The 22,260-nt window shown below is 43.3% G+C and overlaps 1 protein-coding gene across 1 annotated transcript in view; it reads left to right on the forward strand.

Moving 5' to 3' along the window:
- SLC1A7 (solute carrier family 1 member 7) overlaps positions 1–22,260 on the forward strand; it is an 87,075-nt gene that overhangs the window by 58,040 nt on the left and 6,775 nt on the right. The window contains exons 6-9 of the mRNA XM_034780274.1: positions 3,179–3,278; positions 6,841–7,074; positions 16,470–16,664; positions 21,958–22,092. Coding sequence (XP_034636165.1) covers positions 3,179–3,278; positions 6,841–7,074; positions 16,470–16,664; positions 21,958–22,092 — 664 coding nt within the window. The remainder of the gene's footprint in view (positions 1–3,178; positions 3,279–6,840; positions 7,075–16,469; positions 16,665–21,957; positions 22,093–22,260) is intronic.

Below are 22,260 nucleotides of genomic sequence, written 5' to 3' on the forward strand. Positions count from 1 at the left end.
TCAAAATACTCAGCGAGGAGATTAAAATGCACGTCAATGTTGCTGAACACATTTGCACAGGTGTAGAGAAGGATAGGTTGACCTGACAAGTTTATATTGCCTCTGATCAAGAGCTGGCAGGTCAACAGTCAATATGCGGCAGTGGGGTTATTCCAATGACCCAGACACGTGACTGCAGTGAAACACAAACCATGGAACAGCTGTTGGTCTGCCAGCACCTGGAGGAACCATGCATTATAAAAGATCTTGCCAGAGCTTCCGGCCAGGCCATATTATGTGCCTATCACTTGAAAAACATATGACTGTGATGGAAGGACAGGAGAAGAATTATATATGTGCATTAAAGGTTCGTTTTTAGATTGTGTTAGTTTGGTGGCTGTGGAAACACAAGATTCTGCTACTTAAGACCACCTATCTGTTTTGCTTCTAGGAGCTGGACAAATTGCCCATAGGGCAACCCACTTAACAGGGTATTTCTTGACCTTTGTCACAAGCTCTACATCACCTTCTTCCCATCCTAAGGAAAAGTGAAGGGCAGGGATCAAATGGAGGGTATGTGGGTGGGGCTTGGAGGAAAGGGAAAACATCATTCCAAATATGTTGTGTATGGAAATATCATAATATACATCAAAGTAATTCATTTGGCACTGGGTGCTTCATAGCAGTTCTGCTCAGTCATTGGGCCTGATTCTCATTTATACCATTCTAGCAAAGTAAAGGGGCTTTAACGTGGGCATAAATTATAGTCACACCCGTTTTATGGCCCCCTTACACTGCCAGAGTGGCATAAAAAGAGGCTTTAGCATAACTGAGAATCCGGCCCATCCTCTCTTAGTAACAGAAACCTGCTTTTCCTTTTTCTGGAAGCAGGAGGCGGGTGGCTTAGCAATCTTAGCTCAGGAAGAAAGCCACATGCAGGACTCTTCTCAATTTCAAGGTTGTGTCTGGTTCTGGCCAACTCTGCCCCAAAATGGGCAATGGTGGCCAGAGAAAGGGTATGAAAAAGGCACTTAAAAACGCACTGATTCAGGGCCTCACCTAGGCAGCCTTCTAGGCCCCCAGCTGGATGAGTGTGGCCTTGTTGGGGTGTGTGAGACGGATAAGAGGTGAGAGTCTAGCACAAACTTTGAAGAATTGGAAATCATCTTATAAATCACAGAGAATAAAAACTTTGCTTGGAAATGACTATTTGGGCTTCTTACATAACGACTGCAGAAAGGGGCTTGTGCAAATGACAGTACAGTAAACTGGTGAGGTTTGACTGTTGAACATTTCTTGAAACCATCCCTTCGTGTATTTGGTTGAATAGTGAGGTCCTTTAAGACAGTGGCTCTCAACCTTTCCAGACTACTGTACCCCTTTCAGGAGTCTGATTTGTCTTGCGTAACCCAAGTTTCACCTCACTTAAAAACTACTTGCTTACAAAATCAGACCGAAAAATACAAAAGTGCCAAAGTACACTAGTACTGAAAAATTGCTTACGTTCTCATTTTTACCATATAATTATAAAATAAATCAATTGGAATATAAATATTGTACTTGCTTTTCCATGTATAGTATATAGAGGAGTATAAACAAGTCATTGCATGACATATTTGTTTGTACTGACTTTGCTGGTGCTTTTTATGTAGCCTGTTGTAAAACTAGGCAAATATCTAGATGAGTTGATGTCCCCCCGGAAGAACTCTGTGTACCCCACGGGTACACATACCCCCTGGTTGGGAACCACTGCTTTAAGAGACCAGTGAGTCTCATACTCATCATTCAGCAGCCTCCAGTCTTACCTGCTACATCTCCTGTTGCCAACACTTGCCATACTCAGACATCAAAGAGTTTTCTTGTAAGCAAACCACAGTTATTCCTGTAAAATAAGAGGTGATCCATTTCCCCTCTTCATCATTCTACTAAGTTAGAAAGCTAAGACTCTTGTAAAGCTGCCATGGCTTAATAAAGCCAGTCTAGCTTAAAAAACTGAACTTTGTAATTAACATTCTGTTAGCATAAATGAGCAACATTGTTAATAAAATATAATGTGGTTTTGTGTCTGAAAATTTACAGCTAGATGAATATTAACAGGCATATAAACCCACATCCTGCATGCATTGTTATTGTGAAATTGTTGGGTTTGACATCTAAGTGGCTCACTCCCCTGTATCAGGAGGGGATTGTCTTGGAACCATTACAATCTGGGACCTGGCCTGCAAATGCAGATGTGCGCTCCAAATGACAGACCATGGGCCCTCAGTCAAAGCAAACATTCTGTCCATCCAGAATAAGTGTTAGAATGCACCCCCTTCACAACTTCGTTTTCTTGTAAAATCCTCTTCAAACATAAATGGATTTCTGAAATGCTTCTTTGAGTGATTAACATGATCCGTTACAATCCTCACGGGGATCACTGCAGCAAATTAGTTAAATAGGAACATAACAGATATGTTTATTATTAGGTATACATTATTAAAACTTAACACCATACAGAAAGTATAGGGTTACATAACTATTCTTGGAACTAGATCCCCTATCTTTATGACTGTTGGTTGAAATGAATGTGTTTGTTTTCTTTGCTGATTAGTCTTGTGCAGTAGTTTGGCCCTTCTATTCATGTGCATTTGCTTGATTCTGCTAAGCCATGGTGGCAAAAAGGACCAGTGTGAGGGTGGCTTTTATCTTCTAGATGCTTATCCACTAGAAACTGGACTGAGACCAAATTAATTTCACAGATGTCAGACGATGGCTTTTGGTCACTGCCAGTCGGGGCTAGATTTAAACTGGTGAGCCAAAAGAAAAAGGCTCCTTTTATCAATCCTACCCTAAAATTCTCTCTCTCTCCATCTCTCTATATATAATGTCAGTGTTGTTGCCCTCTAGTGACTGGTGCATAGAAGGTGAGGGATTTCCTAGTGGGAACTCAAAAGAGATCTCCGTTAGCTTAAGTGGTAGATGTTTGTGGAGCTGAAGAACCCAGGGCTGCCCCCCCCCCCCATGCCCTATGTGTGTTTGTGTGATTTATATCTCTGTGTTTTTACAACACAGAGATTTGTTGGATTATCCCACTACCAATTATCTAACCCAGCTAGCCACCCCACACTTAGTTCACTTTGAGTTGCAGTAGAAAAGGAGTGTGTTGGGGATTTTTAAGAGTAAATGAGAATTAAAACAATAATGTGTTTGATTGCAGGTATAATGTTGGGCAGAATGGGTAACAGTGGAGTTCCCTTGGTCAGTTTTTGCCAGTGTTTAAATGAATCTGTCATGAAGATAGTGGCAGTTGCTGTGTGGTAAGTAGCTGTTTTATCAAGCAAAAATATCACTTTTTAAAAGTTGAAGTATATTTCAACAGGAAAAAAATGCTCCGAGATGATGTAATCTTGTTTCCAGGCAAATTCATGAGGAACAACAACCTCAACATTGTATGGTGCTAGCATCTGAAGGAAGTTATACAAACATTCCAGGCCAGATGCTGGTCCCTGGCTCTGTTCCCTTTGCACTACTCCAGTGGCATAAAGAGGACAGAGAACTGCCTCAACACAGATGCCAGGGATTCCCCTAACAAAGGGGAATTCCCGGGTGCCATAAAGCAACATATTTAGGTCTATACCACCTGCTCCAGATGTAGATGGCATGGCCAGTGGTATGGGCAGGGGCATGATGGGACAGAATCACAGTGCACTGCTCTCTGGCAATCCCCAACCAGTAGAGTAGGCCCTAAGGGCTACTCTAGCCAACATAACTTAGAATGTCCGTAAATCAGATTGCGGGCAAGTTTGACCCCAGATCAGGAGAATGGAAAGGTGGCTTAGACCTGGTCTAACAAAAGTTAGCCAGTAGAATTCATCTATTTTTAGCAGAGCCAGGCACACATCCATACTCATGTCTGTCTCCTATTGAAATAACCTCAGTTATTGCAAAATTGCTATTCCCCATTCTGGAGCAGTGCAAATTCCCTACCAGTGTAGTTATATCAACACAATAGCAATGTGGATGTAGTCTGACAGAGAAATAGCTATACTGGTAAACAGTCATCCCACTACAATCTCAGCTGCACTGCTCCCTGACTGGTAACGTTTTTGACCAGGGGTCAGAGTGACTGGAAGTCCACTTGTCTTTAAATGGCCCGTGCATGCTTCAGAGCCACACCTGTAGGGTTACAAGCTACCTAGTGTAAGAGAGAACATAAATCCTTACCAATAGAAGAAGTATGGCCCACCTTCATTCCCAATCCCAGGTCCCAGGCCAAGCACAGCTCAGACAGACCTAGGGGATCTGGCTCTCTGTTTTATGCAGTTTATACCATAGACCCAGCTGGTTGTAAATGAGCAGATCTGAAGATAGGGTACTAGAAATATCTCTTACAGTACTTAGAAGATCCTGAAGAATATGCAAAATTGTAAAAAGTTCCAGGGCCTAGAACTTTTCAAATCCTTCCACTGATTAACAAAAATATTCTAACATGGGAGGAAAATTCCTTGAAAAGCAATAGAAATGCATCTGTCTAATAGTAGCCTTTGGCACGATAAAATCAATCTTAGGGTATGTCTACACTGCATTTAAAAACCTGCAGCTGGTCCATGCCAGCTGACTCGGGCTTACAAGTTTCAGGATAAGTGGCTGATTAATTGCTGTATAGACATTCGGGCTACAGCCCAAGCTCTGTGACCCTCCCACTTCGCAAGATCCTAGAGCCCAGGCTCCAGCCCAAGCCCAAATGTCTGTACTGCAATTAAACAGCCCCTTAGCCCAATCTCTGTAAGCCTGAGTCAGTTGGCATGGGCCAGCTGCAGGTGTCTAATTGCAGTGAAGATTCACAACCTGGCTCTTGCATCTCCCATAGCCAGTGGCAGATTAGCACGGGGTCAATGGGGTCCATGCCCAGGGGCCCCGGCCAATTGGAGTGCCCCCTCGCCTCAACCCGCTCTGCCAGCCCAGCGCGCCTGCCAGGGAGCAGGGGAAGCCCCTGCGACCTGACCCCGCTCCCTGGCAGGAGTGCTGGGGGTAGGGGGAAAGAACGACTGCAGGCAGAAAGGAGGGAGGGGCCTCCAATTGCTCTGGTCCAGGGCCCCGCAAAAGCTTAATCCGCCTCTGCTCATAGCTTTATCCCTAAAACGCTGCTCTCAATTTCTGGGATGCTGTTGAAATTAAACGGTGGGGGAGGGGCTTTTAAAATATAGTTGACATTCCCTTTTTACATCAATGTTGCTAATCTAAGAATGGCTCTTCAGCACTTTTGTGAACAGTCTTACTAATGAGTAAATAATTAATACATTGTAGTTATTTAGCCCCTTCCATCTGAGGATCTCAAAGTGCTTTACTGTACACACAACAAGTCTGTGAGGTAGGAAAGTATCACTGCAGCAGCAGCAGGGCCCACCTTATCACTTGTAGCCCAGAGATTACAGCACTCGCCGGGAATGTGGGAAACCCAGATTCAATTTCCCCCTTTCTGCCAGAGGGGGGTGACACGATTTGAATGGGGGTCTCTCACCTCGCTCTTACCCCATGACTGCTTCATTGTGAATAAATACTTAAACAGTCATGAGGAGAGAGAGAGAGAGAATGACTCTGTAGTCCAGTGGGTAGAGACCCTGCTCCACTCCCCCTGCTCCCGTCACTGTTTCATTATTTATCCATACTGGAACATCTTCAGCAGGAGACAATGTGAGCAACCTCCCCTCCCCTCAACCAGAGAATCCCATAGCGCAGTGGTTAGAGCAGTCTCCTGAGAGGTGGCAGACCCCTTTCAAATCGAGAGAGGAGGGAACAGAACCGGGTCTCTCACAACCCAGGTGAGTGTGTTAACCCCTAGGCTGTTATAAGGTGGGTACCAGAACCACCTCCTCTTCCTGTTGGATTCTGAATGGGACATTATCTGGTAGGCAGCCCCTGAGCATGCCTTCTGGATCAGGTCCTATATGCAACTTAGGTGTCTGAGCACCTATCTTGTCCTGGTTTGTGAATCACACTGGGGCTTAGGCAGGAGATAGGTATCCAGACCCCAAGAGTGAGGCAGCAGTGCATATGCCCAGAGGCAGAAAAATAGGCACCTAGGGAACTATTACCCTGAAAACTTAGGTGCAGAGTGAGTTTAGGCACCTTCAGGGTTCAGCAATAGTTTTGTAGGTCACACTGGATCCAAACCTGGAACTAAGGCACCTTAGTGCCTTTGTGGATCTGGGCCTTAAATACTATGGTGATGGGAACCTTAAAATGCATACATTGAGGGAGAGATTAGATATACACTGCTTTAATTAACAAATTGTATTGAAGTGTGTTGTGTGTGTCTTACTGGCCAGTCAGTAGAAAACAGAGTAGCAGCCGTGTTAGTCTGTATCCGCAAAAAGAACAGGAGTACTTGTGGCACCTTAGAGACTAACAAATTTATTTGAGCATAAGCTTTCGTGGGCTACAGCCCACTTCTTCGGATGCATAGAATGGAACATACAGTAAGGATATATAATCTTCTTACTATATGTTTCATTCTATGTATTCCATTCTATGCATCTGATGAAGTGGGGCTGTAGCCCACGAAAGCTTATGCTCAAATAAATTTGTTCGTCTCTAAGGTGCCACAAGTACTCCTGTTCTTTCAGAAGAAAACAGTATCATTGCTAATAATTTGATATAAAAACATTTTCCCAGAACTCATGAATGGAAAAGGAAGAAGAGTCCAATCTTGCAAGGTGCTCCTATGAAATTCTGAACACCCTCCATGCTTATTAAACACTGCGTGGTCAAGTCCTAAGTCTGTATTGAAATGAAAGTGCAGGAACTTGTTATCTCACTAAATTGTTTGGTGGAAATGATCTGTCTCATAGCAATAAATCTCCCTCTCTTTTCGCTTAGGTATTTTCCTTTTGGAATAGTGTTTCTTATTGCTGGCAAGATCTTGGAAATGGATGATCCTACAGCTATTGGGAAGAAGCTGGGCTTTTATGCCATTACTGTGGTTTGTGGCCTGGTGGTTCATGGACTGTTCATTCTGCCAATGATGTACTTCTTTATCACTAAGAAAAACCCCATTGTTTTCATCAGAGGGATTCTTCAAGCCTTGCTAATTGCTCTGGCCACATCATCCAGGTATTAAGCACTGATATTACTAAATACCTATGAGGTCCTAATTAGAGCTGGCTGAAACTTGGAAGTTCAGGTTCGCAGGAAATGTCAATATTTCAAAATTTGATTTCATTCCAATTCTGAACCTGATGAAAAATTAAATATGGCCCCCAGGATCTCAGCAGCTGGTGAGTGAAATTGCTGCTATTTGGTGGGTGACAGCTGTGAAACAGACAAGAATCATGTCAGTTTCACTCAGCAGATGCTAGGGCTTCCAGAATTTGTGGTCCAATGTGCTAATTACTGTCATTATCCCCATTCTACCAATGGGTAAACAGAGACACAGAGAGGTTAAGTGACTTGCCCGAAGTCACATGGAGAGTCTGTTCCAGAGCTGAGAACAGAACCTAGGAACTTCGATTGTCTCCTGGTCTACCTAGTCTACATTGCATCCGTATGTTCCTGAAATCATAATGGTTCCAACTAAGGCCATAAAAATTAAGGGACTGTCCGCATCTCCATTATAAATTTCATTTTACAGGATGTTTATAAAATTTAATGACTTGCTAACTGAAATATAGTACAGTATATTTTGCAAAGTGAAATCAGGAGCAAATTGTGTTTTGGCTGGCTTTATAAGTTCTAATAAAGTTTGAAAGTTTAAGGCTATTTTTTTAAGTTTGTAGCTTCAGATGCGTTTGTATTCCCCAGACTCACAGATGATGATGATCTTACAGTAATAGATATTAATGTTGGAAAAGACCTTTCAGGCTCCCTCTCAACCCTCTTCCCTGATCCCACTAAGATTTCCTCAGTCCTGGTTCTGAAAACCTATAATGCTGATGACTCAACATCCTCACTAGGTCATTTATTCCATTACTTAATTCCCCTTACTGTAAGGACATTTTCTTATCTATTCATCCTGTATTTTTTCTTCGTTAGGACTTGTGCCTCTCATTGTTTTACCTTTCTCAGCTCTAGAAAGTACAGTTTGTACTGTAGAAAGTTAATGGCATTTTTCACCAGGTTAGGTTCCCATACTTACCAAGTGTGGTCGTACTGGGGCTTCATAAAATAGGACAGTTACTTCCTTTGTCGCACAGTAGATTCTCTTCCTTCACATTTGTGAGTTCATAGCCAATGCATTATTCCCCTGATCTTTTCTGCCTCATTGCTTTCTAAACAGCTATTTCCTCTTTTGATTGAAGCAGGTCATTATTTCTTCCTCTTCGTATTATTTTTGGTTTCTCTCATCACCTGTCTGCCTCTATCTCTGAGCCCATCAGATCATTCTTCAAGTATTAGCTACCTTCTCTGTAGTTTAGTCTCTAAATGTACGGGTTGGTCATGATATCATGAATTTTCCAAAGTTTCTTTTCTGAAATGTACCAAAATCATAAGTCATAGATATATGGCAAAAGTCAGGCCTGATTTCTAGTGACCAAACTACAGACCCAAATGTCTAAATTGTGTTTTGTCTTTACCCAGCCTTCCTCGATAGTCTGCAATGCCAGTGCAGACAACAGCAGAAAATTGTGCACATTCTCAGATGACTCTGTGCATAGCTTTGTATGCTGCATGTACAATTGCCCGTTTGCAGCAACAGATGCATTTTTTTGCAAGTGCAATGTAGACTTTTTAAAAAAAGCAATACATTATTTGGTGTTTTTCCTCTTAAATGGTAGCATCTTGTGATGAGATAGTTGAACTTTTCACCTCGGTTACAGTGAGAAGAATAGATACTGCACATAACTGAGTTGTTGCCAAAAGAACATGCACAAATAATTGGTTTTGGAAAGTAAAGCTGCTTCTCCTGACAGTCATCACATCTGTATCTGATTAAGTAATACTTGCCACAAAGGCAACATATTAATATTAATAATACAGGCATTGGATTATCAGATCATTTTAAAGCAGAACAAAAGGTTGGCCTCCTAATGTGTCTCTACCGTATGTTTCTGCATCAGTGCATGCCTACATCTAATGATAGACAGAACACTGAAAATCAGTGTTCTTGTATTAAATAGAGCCACCACCAGGTGTGTAAAGATTTCTTTAGTTGAAGATCATAACTATAGAAAAGACATACCATGCACAAAAAGTGAGACAAATCACTCTTGGGAGATTTCCCTGTTCATGTCAAGGGCCAGCTGTTTTCCTTGCCTATTACTATTAGTTATTATGGTAGCACTTGGAAAACCCACTCAAAGATCAAGGCCACACTGTACAAATACCTAGCAAAGATAGTCTCCATTCCAGCGAGCTTACACTCTAAGTGTCAGACAGGATACGACAGGTAGACAAGACAGACAAATGGGAGTGGGAGAGTGCAGATGGGAAGGATGAAGTGTTTTAAATACAGATTATACTAGATAAAGCCACGGCCAAAAAGTAAATTATTCTTCGCCTGGCTCTTTATATGTAGCAACACTAATGTAGACTATGACAAAGCTTAGCGAGACTCTAGTGGATAATTCATCTTTTTACTGAATTTAGTGTTAGCGAAAGATGATGGAATGATAGATCAGGAATCTAAATACATCTAGCTAACCACAAATCAGGTAAAACAAAGCAGTGCCAGCACAAGCCTCCCCACCCCGACTCCTTCATTTGCCTTATCTTTGTTTTTCAAGGATCCTTTCTGAGGGTCATTCCCCATAGCTAATTTAGTTCTTGGCACCTCGACCAAGACTGCAAGTAAGGGTGCCACTTTGTGGAAAAGGTGCTGGTAGCATTGGGATGTGAGCACCTGTCCTCTACAGGAACTGTAAGCCACCAAACAGTCATCTCATTGCAATGGCTTCACTGACCTAAGCGTAACTGGAACCCATGACCTATAAGTGAGGGGTTCTCCATCCAACAATCAGTCACCATGTGCTGTCCAGTTTTATCACTTTTGATGCCAATGACATGCTTAGCATTTGCATGGAAATGTCAAACATATAGGGCAAAATTCTGACTTATTTGCACATATATATTGGTGGAGGGAAGAAAGGACAGAAGTTTCTTTTACCCTCCTCCTTATCCCCCTGTCATAACTATAAAGGGAAGGGTAACAGCCCTCCTGTGTACAATACTATAAAATCCCTCCTGGCCAGAGACTCCAAAATCCTTTTACCTGTAAAGGGTTAAGAAGCTCAGGTAACCTGGCTGACACCTGACCCAAAGGACCAATAAGGGGACAAGATACTTTCAAATTTTGGTGGGGGGAAGGCTTTTGTTTGTGCTCTTTGTTTTGGTGGTTGTTCGCTGTTGGGACTAAGAGGGACCAGACATCAATCCAGGCTCTCCAAATCTTTCTGAACAAGTCTCTCATATTTCAAACTTGTAAGTAAACAGCCAGGCAAGGCGTGTTACTTTTATCTTTGTTTTCTCAACTTGTAAATGTACCTTTTACTAGGGTGTTTACCTCTGTTTGCTGTAACTTTGAACCTTAGGCTAGAGGGGGGGTCCTCTGTGCTCTTTAAGTTTGATTACCCTGTAAAGTTATTTCCCATCCTGATTTTACAGAGATGATTTTTACCTTTTTCTTTAATTAAAAGCCTTCTTTTTAAGAACCTGATTGATTTTTTCCTTGTTTTTAGATCCAAAGGGGTTGGATCTTGATCCACCAGGAGTTGGTGGGAGAAAGGAGGGGCGATGGTTAATTTCTCCTTGTTTTAAGATCCAAGGGGTTTGGATCTGTATTCACCAGGGAATTGGAGAAGAGTCTCTCAAGGTGACCCAGGGAAGGGAATTAGCACATTGGGAGTGGTGGCAGCGGACCAGATCTAAGCTGGTAGTTAAGCTTAGAAGTTTTCATGCAGGCCCCCACATCTGTACCCTAAAGTTCAGAGTGGGGAAGTAGCCTTGACACCCCCCAAACAGTGCACCCATACAGGACCATAGTAGAACATGTATTTGTTCCCTTACATGCTTGGCAGGGGGTCCCAGTTACATACTAGGTAGCATTCCATAGCCCCAAAAGGGCGAGGCCAGCTAGTTTGGGTGTTGATCCCAGGCTCTTAGGCCCTGGGACATTGTTTGGCTTTGGTGACAGGCACTAAGGGAGGTGCAGCAATGAGGTGTGGTCCAAAGTATGCTGTAGCCTGGCCCCTCTGAGCCATCCTGCCTTGTTTAGTCAGCTTGGCTCAGGGAACATCTGTCACTGTTACGATTCCTCCGCCCAGGCGCCTCTCGCAGTGTGAAGGTCAGAATTTGGCTAATAGATAAATGCCCCTTGGTTTGATTATAATTTCCCTAGGACATGTAGAGGTCTTTTTTTCTCCATGATCATCTTTCTACAGCGTCAGTGAATCAAAGGCAGCATCTTCTCAATAGTGTATCCCATCAAAAGAAGCAGTTCTCTTTTCCCCTGCACCCAGAGTGTAAATAAAATGTGAACATTTAAAGGGGCTTTTGCTTCTTATGAAACTCTGAGACCTTGGCTCTTGTGCAGTGTAAATTAAAGACAGATTTAACGAAAGGGGGTGTAACTTAATTCTTGATTAAGTCAGCTTGTTGACTTTCTGGAGCAATAATAAGAATTAGGATTCATTTGCAAGATAAACAGGCAGGGCTAAACAGCTGGAGAAGGAGCTTTTTCTATAGAGCCTGGCTCTTCTATTACTTTGTGGCCTACTTTAGCACTTTGCATGACTGAAATATTGGTTTGTATTCAATCCTTGCCCCTGTACAATCACTAAAATGGAGTGGGATAAATCTATAGCTGTTTTGCAATTGCTTGTCGGTAATACAGTCCTGAGTGGGACACGATGCCTCCTCTCTTTACTAATGGAAATCTGAAGCATATTTAGCTATTTAAAAACAGCGCTTTAGATTTAGCCTCAAGGTCTGGGTTAAGTGTTAAAACCTAACAGTTTCCTCAGCATTTGATATTAGACCCCCCAAAGCTGCTTTCACTAACACTCAGTTAGGTCAGGTCTACACCAACAAGTTAGATCAGCACAGCTACATCACTGAGGGGTGTGAAAAATGCTAGATTTGAGTTTCATTTAAAACTGCCACGTATCAGAGGGGTAGCCGTGTTAGTCTGGATCTGTAAAAAGCAACAGAGGGTCCTGTGGCACCTTTAAGACTAACAGATATATTGGAGCACGAAAGCTTATGCTCCAATACATCTGTTAGTCTTAAAGGTGCCACAGGACCCTCTGTTGCATTTAAAACTGCAAAGACCTTCAGAGATTAGTGATCCTTTTGATTGAACTTGAGCCAATTTTCAAGGGAACCTAGCACAGTCTATGGTTCCCAATTGAAACCATGCAGAACTCAGTAGCTTCATGCCTTATGAGTGGCTTTATAACCTATTGGACTGAAAATAGGTCCCATAATTAAAAATTGTAGGTTTTGCTGAGTTTTGCTTTAATTTTCAGATTTGTTTGAGCCTGAAACTAAAAGCAAAGTTTAAGGATGTGAAACAAGAAGAAAAGGTTCACATAAACCCTGCGTGAAGTAGAATTTTCAAGTTTTATTCTGCTCTTCTGAGTGGGTTGCTGTCTGTCTGAACACACAGTTTCCCAAACTACCACCAGTATATCCTAACTGCAAGACAACATTTGGCTCTTACCTCATCTTTAGTGGGACTTTTTAATTATTCTTAATGTGGCATTTGGTAAGTAGTCTGTAAGGTGAGAAAGGGTGGTGAAGGAATGTTATTAACATGTTGTGCCCTCTGGATGCATTAAACTTATAATAATGTAAAAACTTTGAAAAAAGAATAAACATTTTCCCCTCCTCTCCATACAAAGAAACACAAGGATTCATTGTAAAAGAAGTTGTTGAGTTGTAAGAGATGTTTTTATAAAAGGGGTGGATGTCACTGCAGAACTCTAAGTAGCTCAAGAGTGGTAATAATGGATTTTAAGTTCATTATTCATTATTATTGGCAGCTATGCCTATGGTTGAACTGCCTAAAACTGTCCATTATAAGATGTTGGTTTCTGTTTTACATTTATATTCCAGTAGCACCTGGAAGCCAACCAGGTCAGGGCCCCATTGTGCTAGGCGCTGTACAAATCCATTGCAAATGATAGACCCTGCCCTGTCTTTTCGATTGAGTTTACAATCAAAGAGACAAGACATAACTGATGGATGAGATGAACAAGGAGGATGTGGTAAAGAACAAGGAAGAGGAGAAGAGAGAACAAAAAAATAGGATGTGTGCAATTCTTGGTCAATCAGGAGCAGTAATTTCAATTTGCCCCCAACCTAGCCATTCTCAGGTTTGTGATTTCTAAGCTGTTCTCCAGCTCACTAGGGATCAAAATGTGCTACAGTTATATGGCTGCTTAGTGGTGTGTGTGAAATGAGTCGGTGGTCTCTGTCTCCGGGTACGTCAACACTTAAACTGCTACCGCACCACTGCAGCTGCACAGTGGAGGCACTTCAATGTAGACACTGCCTAGGCTGACGGGGAGGTTCTCCCGTTGGTGCCAGTAATCCACCTTGCCGAGAGGAAGTAGCTATACTCCCAGAAGAATTCATCCAACAACCTAGTGTTGAAAATCCACACCCCTGGGAGATGTAGCTGTGCTGATGTAAGTTCCCAGTATAGGCCAACCCTAAATCTTCTTAGTGCACAGATATCTCTGTCCCAGTTGGCTTCTTTGTTTGCAGCATCAGCAAAGAGGGTAAGGAATGAGCAGGCACAGACACTCAACTGTACTTTCACTGGTCTCAGACGTGATCCCACCAGTTCATCATGGTTAAGGAACCTTGCACTTTGTTTGTCCACAGATCAGATACAATAGAGGGTTTCAGTTCCCAGGCCTATTTATCTGACATCTTTCACCAACACTAAATTCACTTGGAGGGCTGGGAGGAGAGAATTTTGGAGAGTTTCGCTCAAGGAGCAACCTGTTTTTTAAATAATCCTGTTTACTGTGTAGCCATTATGAATTGTTGCCTAAACAAGTATTTTATTTTGGGTTTGGTGTCAGTACTCAGTAGGCACTGGCACAGTCTTAAGGGCATACACTGTCCTCAGTCTGTGTTCAAAACTCCCATTGTTAGTAGGAGCTGAGGCCCTTAACTTTGATAAGCAGGAGGGGTGGGGGGAGAAATCCTGTGTAGGCACAGGATCAGACTTGCACTTTAATAAAACTGCACTATTTACTGTATGGCTGAAGGGAGATGGGGTGGGACTGAGACATGTCCTCTAGCCCTATCGGAGCCTTGAGGAGATCCTTGCTTTTCATCAGGGGTGGGCAAACTACAGCCCGCGGGCCATTTTAAGCTGGCCCTTGAGCTCTCGCTGGGGAGTGGGGCGTGGGGCTTGCCCCGCTCTGGTGCTGCAGCCGGGGAGCAGGGTCAGGGCCGCTCCACGCAGTTCCCGGAAGCTGCGGCATGGCCCCGCTCTGGCACTTCAGCCAGGGAGCAGGGTCAGGGGCTCCTCTCTGGCTCCTACGCGCTCCAATGGCCCCCCTCCAGCACTACAATGGGAGCTGCAGCAGTGGTGCCTGCACATGGGGCAGTGGGCAGAGCTGCCTGGCCACCCCTCCATGTAGGAGCCGGAGAAGGACATGCCGCTGCTTCCAGGAGCTGTTTGAGGTAAGCGCTGCCTGGAGCCTGCACCCCTGAGCCTCACCCAAACCCCCGTCCCAGCTGTGATCCCCCTCACGCCCTCCGAACCCCTCGGTCCCAGCCCAGAGCACCTCCTACACCCAAACTCCTCATCCCCAGCTCCACCCCAGAGCCCACATCCCCAGCCCTCACCCCCCAACACACCCCACTCCCCCGTCCCAGCCCAGAGCCCGCTCCTGCACCCTGAACTCCTCATTTCTGGCCTCACCCCAGAGCCCGCACCCCCAACCAGAGCACTCAATCCCTCCCGCGCCCCAACCCCAATTTTGTGAGCATTAACATCCCACCATACAATTTCTATTCCCAGATGACCCCTTGGGCCAAAACGTTTGCCCACCCCTGCTTCATATCTTACCCTGCTTCAAAGCTTATCATCAGGGCCATCAGCTTTCTGTCTAACGAGGATGGGGTGGAATTTCTTTCTGAAAGTATCAACAGTGATGTTTTGTTTCCAGAGGTATCACAATTGAGCTGCATGATACACTTTCCTTCCTTGACTCTTTGGTGACTAAACATACACTATGGCTTCTGCGGCACCTCCAGCCCTTGCTTTCTACCTTATAGATTATAAGGCCAGAAGGAACCATTGTGATAATCTACTCTGACCCCCTGCATAACACAGGCCATAGAACTTTCTGAATTAATTGTTGTTTGAACTAGAGCATACTTTTAAGAAAAACATCCAATACGGATTTAAAAAATTGTAGAGTGGGAACTGAATGATTGTCTCTTGCGTAACAGTGCAAAGCAGAATTTGCATACACACACTCAAGTGCCTTGTACTCATTAAACACAACTGACTTGCTCTTGCTCTCACAGAAGCTGTCAGGGTTCCCTCCCCACTCTGAACTCTAGGGTACAGATGTGGGGACCCGCATGAAAGACCCCCTAAGCTTATTTCTACCAGCTTAGGTTAAAACTCCCCCAAGGCACAAATTCTTCCTTATCCTTGGAACAGTATCGCTGCCACCACCAAGTGAGTTAGACAAAGATTCAAGGAAAAGAACCACTTGGAGTTCCTGTTCCCCCAAAATCCCCCCAAACCCCCTTTCCTGGGGAGGCTTGAGAATAATATACCAACTAAATAGGTTAACGAAGTGGGCACAGACCAGCCCTTTGGTTTTTAGGACACTAAAAACCAATCAGGTTCTTAAAAGCAGAATTTTATTATACAGAAAAAGCAAAAGAAGCACCTCTGTAAAATCAGGATGGAAGGTAATTTTACAGGGTAATCAGATTTAAAACACAGAGGATTTCCTTCTAGGCAAAACTTTAAAGTTACAAAAAAACAGGAATAAACCTCCCTCTTAGCCTAGGGAAAATTCACAAGCTAAAACAAAAGACAATCTAACGCATTTCCTTCCTATTACTTACAATTTGTAATCTTAGATGCTTAGTTCAGATATGGCTTTAGGAGATGTATTTTCCCTTCCCTGGTTCCTCGCTGACCGGAGAAGACACACAAAGAGAGACAAAACAAAAACCTTCCACCACAGATTTGAAAGTATCTTCTCCTCTCATTGGTCCTTTTGGTCAGGTGCCAACCAGGTTATGTGAGCTTCTTAACCCTGTACAGGTAAAGGAGGGATTTCATGCTACCCTTAGCTGTATGTTTATGACAGAAGCCAATGACAAAACTCCCATTATCAGTGAAGCCATTTGGGCCCGATACATAAGCAGACAGAAGCGAAGATAGGAAATAGTGCTTGAATGCATACAGCATTGAATATGATCTATATGCAGTGGAAGATAGATGAGTTTGCTGCTTTTAATGTTATTCCCTGAGGATAAAAACAGCTTCCAACATGTGTTTGGTTTTTGTTTTGGATGTTTTGCAGCTCAGCCACATTGCCTATAACTTTCAAGTGCTTGTTGGAGAATAACCATGTTGACAGAAGGATTGCCAGATTTGTGCTGCCTGTTGGGGCCACGATCAATATGGACGGAACTGCCCTATACGAAGCGGTGGCAGCAATCTTTATTGCTCAAGTAAACAATTATGAGCTGGATTTTGGACAGATTATTACTATAAGGTATAAACCCAAAAACCCAGCAACCTTTCCATTTGACTCATTAAATCTGTGATGTTCTCTCATTTGTGTATCAAGCACATTACTGCATCTGCAATGCTCAGTTCAAAGCTTCCTGTAAGATCAGGGCCAGTGTGGAGGGAAATCTTACTAGCCCTATTAAAACAGACATGACCAGAGAAATATATCGCATTTCAATTTGTTAAACTGGCTTTTTTAAAATCCTTCGCTTTTAGGCCAGTTGTAGCTCATTCACTTAGGATTACAACTTTGTTGCTCGCAGTGTTTAATTTTTCCCCCTTGAATCCTATAAAAAATGAACCCCTCCACATCCCTGTGCTGTTGGGGATGCACTTCCAGTGCATAGGATGGGGAGTCTGTTAAGAACACACCGGCTCCTTCCCTCCACAAATAACGTACAACATTGTAAACTTAAATGGTAAGCTCCTCAGCATAGCGCTCTGGCCCTTTACACCACAGGAGGGCCAGAGCAGCATTCAGCAACCCTAAGTAGCACCGCAGACCAGGGGAGGATTCATCAAGCGCAGGCAATATGGAAGACAGCTGTAAGGTTGCTTCCCAAGGACCCCTCAGAGGTCTCCCTAAAACAGGGGGAGGCCCGGCACAACAGGAACGAAGCATGGCAGAGAGATTCCACTGCATGGCCCATAGGGCAACCCCAAGGAGGCTGCTGTAATTTACACCCCCAGGGCTATTTAAGTTACAGAATGGGCCTCTTCAGCCCCCAGAGGAACCCAGCATGCGAAACGCACAAAGATGGTTTAAAGCCATCATAGTTTCCTCAACCCCTGGGCTGTAAATTCTGTGGTGAGCCTCTTAGGGGTGCAGCACAAAGTCTCACTCCACATATTTTCTGTGTGTGTTTTATAAAAAAAAATGTCCTATTTTTTCTCATTGGGGTTTTGTCAGCCTTATGCTAAAACTGGAATAATTAATTTATCCCTTCCTTCTGAAAGAGAGGTGGCAAACATTCAGGAACTGCTGAACAGCTTGGGTGGAAGGCTACTTGAGACAGGAAATATAATAGGAAAAGAAATAACATACGCTGTGTGTAGTTTTCCTCTAAATCATTATGTAGCTCAGGTTTTAAAAATTACTTCCACTGCTGCTGCTTGTAAAAGCGAATTTAATAACAAGCAAGTTCTCACTGGCTAGAGAGCACTAACTATAGATTCTATATTTTAAACACAGGGGAGGGATAGCTTAGTGGTTTGAGCATTGGCCTACTAAACCCAGCATTGTGAGTTCAATCCTTGAAGGGGCTACTTAGGGATCTGGGGCAAAAGCAGTACTGGGTCCTGCTAGTGAAGGCAGGGGGCTGGACTTGATGTCCTTTCAAGGTCCCTTCCAGTTCTAGGAGACAGGATATCTCCATTAATTTATTTTATAATTTAATACCTTCTTCTTGAAAATAGCATAACCAATCCTAAATAGAAAAAAAAAATCCAACCAGTTAACTATTGCCAGAATAATTTCACTGCCTGCCAAAGAATGCCTCAGGAGTGAAACCTGCAGGTTTCCAGCAAGGAATGAATGATTAGAAAAACATTCATATAATGAGTAATGCCTGATCACATTAAAAATCTACCTACCTACCATCTACCCTCTGACCTCATCACCATCTTTCTGGGCATGTTTACACTGTTGTGGCCTGCACATCTTCAGTTCTAGTGTGTATAAGACCTGAATGACAACAGCAAGAGAGTTTTTTCAATTAGCTTCTTCCTATAACTGGGGTCTGCTTATGCATTAATGGGAAAGTTTGGTCAATCTGGCCCATATGAGCTGTTGCCTTCTCGCCCTGTACTAAAAGTGAGAATGGTCATGTGCAGGACTATGGCTATGTCTACGCAGCTGGGAGAGACATTTCACAGCCCAAGTAGCCACACATGTGCTAGCTCTGCTCAAACTAGCCTATGCTAAAAATAGCGTGTGGCTGCAATGTCATGGGAGGGGGCTTAGCCTAGTCACCTGAGTGCAATCTTGGCCAACCTCCTGAGTACATATTTGGGTGGCTAGCCCAAGCTGCCTGTCATGATGCCGAGGCCACATTGCTATTTTTAGCACACCGGCTCATGCAGAACTAGCACATGTAAGTCTACCCAAGCTGGGAATCACACTTCCCAGCTGCTGTGTAGACATACCCTTAGTCTTTGTGATCTACAATTCAGTTACACTTTAATTAGAGATGGGTCCAGAACAAAGATAAAAACAAGTGGTATGTTATAAAAATCATCCAAATGGAAGAGGAAGATGGGAAGGGTGATTTGGAAGATTAGAGAACAAGAAGGATGATGGGAGATGGAAAGAATGTATGTTGTAAACTCCTCGGAGCAGAACCATGTCTGCTCATGTGCCAAGCACAGGCTTCATGCCAATAAATAAGGGGATATAAGTAAAGCCAGAGTAGGAGGAAAGGGACAAAGGAAGATTAAAAAACAAATCAAAGAAAGGGGGGAAATCAAGGGTAGAATGAAAGGAAAGAGAGGGAGAAAACAGATCGTTAACAGTGATGGGCCCCAGACCAAAATCTAAGCTTGCATTCCACCACTGAATCTAAACATCATTGGTCTATGATGGGACAAACACTCTCTAGATTTAGATGCTCCCGTGCTGGGAGATTTGAAATCTGGATCCAACCCTGAACATTCCCAAATTTCAGGATGTTCTGGTTTGATTATTTATTTATTTACTTATTTATTTGATTCAACCTATTATGAAGATAGAGTTGAGCTGCAATCCTGGATTGAGATCTGGGGCTAAGATTGCAGGGGCTTGTTGAGGCCCTTCTCTGTAGAAGTGAAAGAACTAAAGACACTCTCCTAGCCTTGCCAATTTCCTTTTAATGTAATTATGCCAACAAACATCTCTATTTGGGGCCACTGTTTAGTGGCTGACTTTGTGAAGTTGGCCTGAAAAATAGCATGAGCAACAGCAGAATTCCCTGATCTTACTAATTAAGGGCCCTATACTTGCTTCCAGTTAAGTCACTGGTAGTTTTACCACTGACTTTAATGGGATCAGGAGCAGGTCTAAATCCTGGTTGGCAACCCAGTCAGAGAGATTCTATTCTGAAATAGTTTGGTGTCCTGATCAGCTGTCCAGGGAACCTGTAACATTCACCACTGAATTTCATTTCCATTTTGTACATTGAGATCACATTCCTTTCTATTTAGGCTAGGCACACCACCATGGTATCCAAATGCCATACAAGCTTTAATTTTTTTCAAATGGCTTATAAATCTTAATTTTCACTCTCTCTCTGCCCACATAAGGAATTTATTTATGTATTGTGGGAAAGCTAAGACTCCTAGTGCCATTGATTCATTATGTGGGTTTCAGTAAGTCAATTAATATATCTGTACCTCAGTTTCCTCATTGGAAAAATAGGGATAATAATAGTTTGAGGCTTAATTAACTAATGTTTGTAAAGAATTTTGAAATCATGGGATGACAGGTACTGTATAAACGCAGATGGTTATTACTTACTATTTCCTTTAGTAAGTCACCCACTTACTGTCTTTATATTTATGTTTTGTCTTTTTCTAGTAGCTGGCCTAGCTCTCTTCCTCCCATCTGTCTCTTTCCAAGAACATACCCAGTCATTTATGCTTCTGGAAAAGGGAATCCATTTCCCAAAACAGTACTAATTAAATATAACACCGAACAAATATGTAGTAGGGAGTTTAAGCCTGCATGGAAACTAATATTTGTATCAGAGATGGTCCAAACTAGAATCCTGGATCTGAGACTCCCACCCACTGAACATGGGGAAGAGGAACTCAAAATAGTACCCTCAATCTGAAAACACTTACGCTTTGTCTCACCTAGATCATGATCCAAACATTCTGACTCAGTCCCATTTCTTATTTGAAGTCAGACATTTGGTTCAATACAGTGTCAAATAAAAATGAAGTTTTCAGCTAATTCATTCACTATTTGTATTGTGATAGAGCCTAGAGTTCCCAGCCAAGATTGGAGACTGGCACTCGTGCTAAATACTGTACAAAGACGTAGTGAGCGGCAGTCCTTGTTCTGAGGATCTTACAGACTAAGTACATGAGGCAGGCAAAGGATGGGAGACAGGATACATTAGAGGAACTGAGAGATATAGAAACTAAGTGACTTGCCCAAGGCCACATGGGAAGTCTGTGGCAGAGACAAATTGAATCCAGATGTCTTGAGGTCCAGCCTAGTTCTTTAATCACAAAACTATCCTCTCTTTTCCAGAGGATGGAATTTAAGTCTGCCAGATCCCCCTGCCCTCTTCCTGCCTGGCTGAAAAATATGAGAATCAAACAGGAGTAGTGACTGGTTTCTATTTTCCAGAAACATAAGAGAAGGATGAAATCATTCATGCTTGCTTCATACTTAGACCCAAATAGATGAAGCCAGGATCTAGGATGAGCGCCTCACCCCTACTCCAGCCCATATATGCTGTCTAGAAGGGCTAGAACAGCATAAAAGGATTGGCCAGGGAGGGTTCCCTTGGTGCAGGAACTACAGACAACATTTATTAGGTTCATTCCTTGCCATAGGGTTTACACTGAGGGTGGATGTATATCAACTGCAAGTCTGTAGTATGCAGCATTGAAGAGATTCTGGGGACAGGCTGACATCACTGAGACAGGCCCCCACAACTCTTTAAATTACATTGAAGGCTGCAAATCAGCCTAGGATCAGGAGAGTGCAAAGGTAGTTTAAAGCCACCTTAGCTGCCCTCACTTCCCTTAGCAGGGCCGGCTCCAGGCACCAGCTTAACAAGCAGGTGCTTGGGGCAGCCAAGGGAGAGGGGCGGCACCTGCGGCAATATGGGGGCGGCAGGTCCCTCACTCCCTCTAGGAGCGAAGGACCTGCCGCTGAACTGCCACCGCCAATCGCGGCTTTTTTTTTTTTTCCCCCAATTGCTGCCGCCAATCACAATTGCGATCGCAGCTTTTTTTTTTTTTTGCTTGGGGCGGCAGAAATGCTGGAGCCGGCCTTGCCCTTAGGTCAGAAGTTCTATGCTATGACTTAGAGGTGCAGCGCAGAATCTGACCACTGGAGCTCTCCTACTTGACTGTAGGGATAAAAGATGAACATGTAGCAGACTAATGTGCCCCATTCTAGCCATCTGGCTGATTTCTAATCACAGTTCATAAACTCCTGTTGCAGTGGTTTGTATGTGAGTGATTCTGGTCCAGAAACAGTCATGTAGAGATACATTGTTACTGTGTGTTATTTCCAGCCATGTGATATGGCTGTTAAATCTTATTGTTCCTCTTCTTGTTTAAAGTATCACAGCAACTGCTGCCAGCATCGGTGCTGCAGGGATCCCACAAGCTGGCCTTGTGACTATGGTCATTGTTCTGACATCAGTTGGGCTGCCTACAGATGACATCACTTTAATTATTGCAGTTGACTGGGCATTGTAAGTAACTTAGTGTCTGAACCTTCCTTCCATCTGCAAATCAAGTTGTTTTTCTGTACTCTGCATGTCAATCCATAGACGCTTAGGGCGTCACCGCTGTCACTTCTGCACATCATAATCACTGGGAACTTCACAGAGACAGCAGGGATAGAACTCGAGAAAGCACCT

Source organism: Trachemys scripta, chromosome 8 (assembly GCF_013100865.1).
Source record: "Trachemys scripta elegans isolate TJP31775 chromosome 8, CAS_Tse_1.0, whole genome shotgun sequence".
Lineage (NCBI taxonomy): Eukaryota > Metazoa > Chordata > Testudines > Emydidae > Trachemys > Trachemys scripta.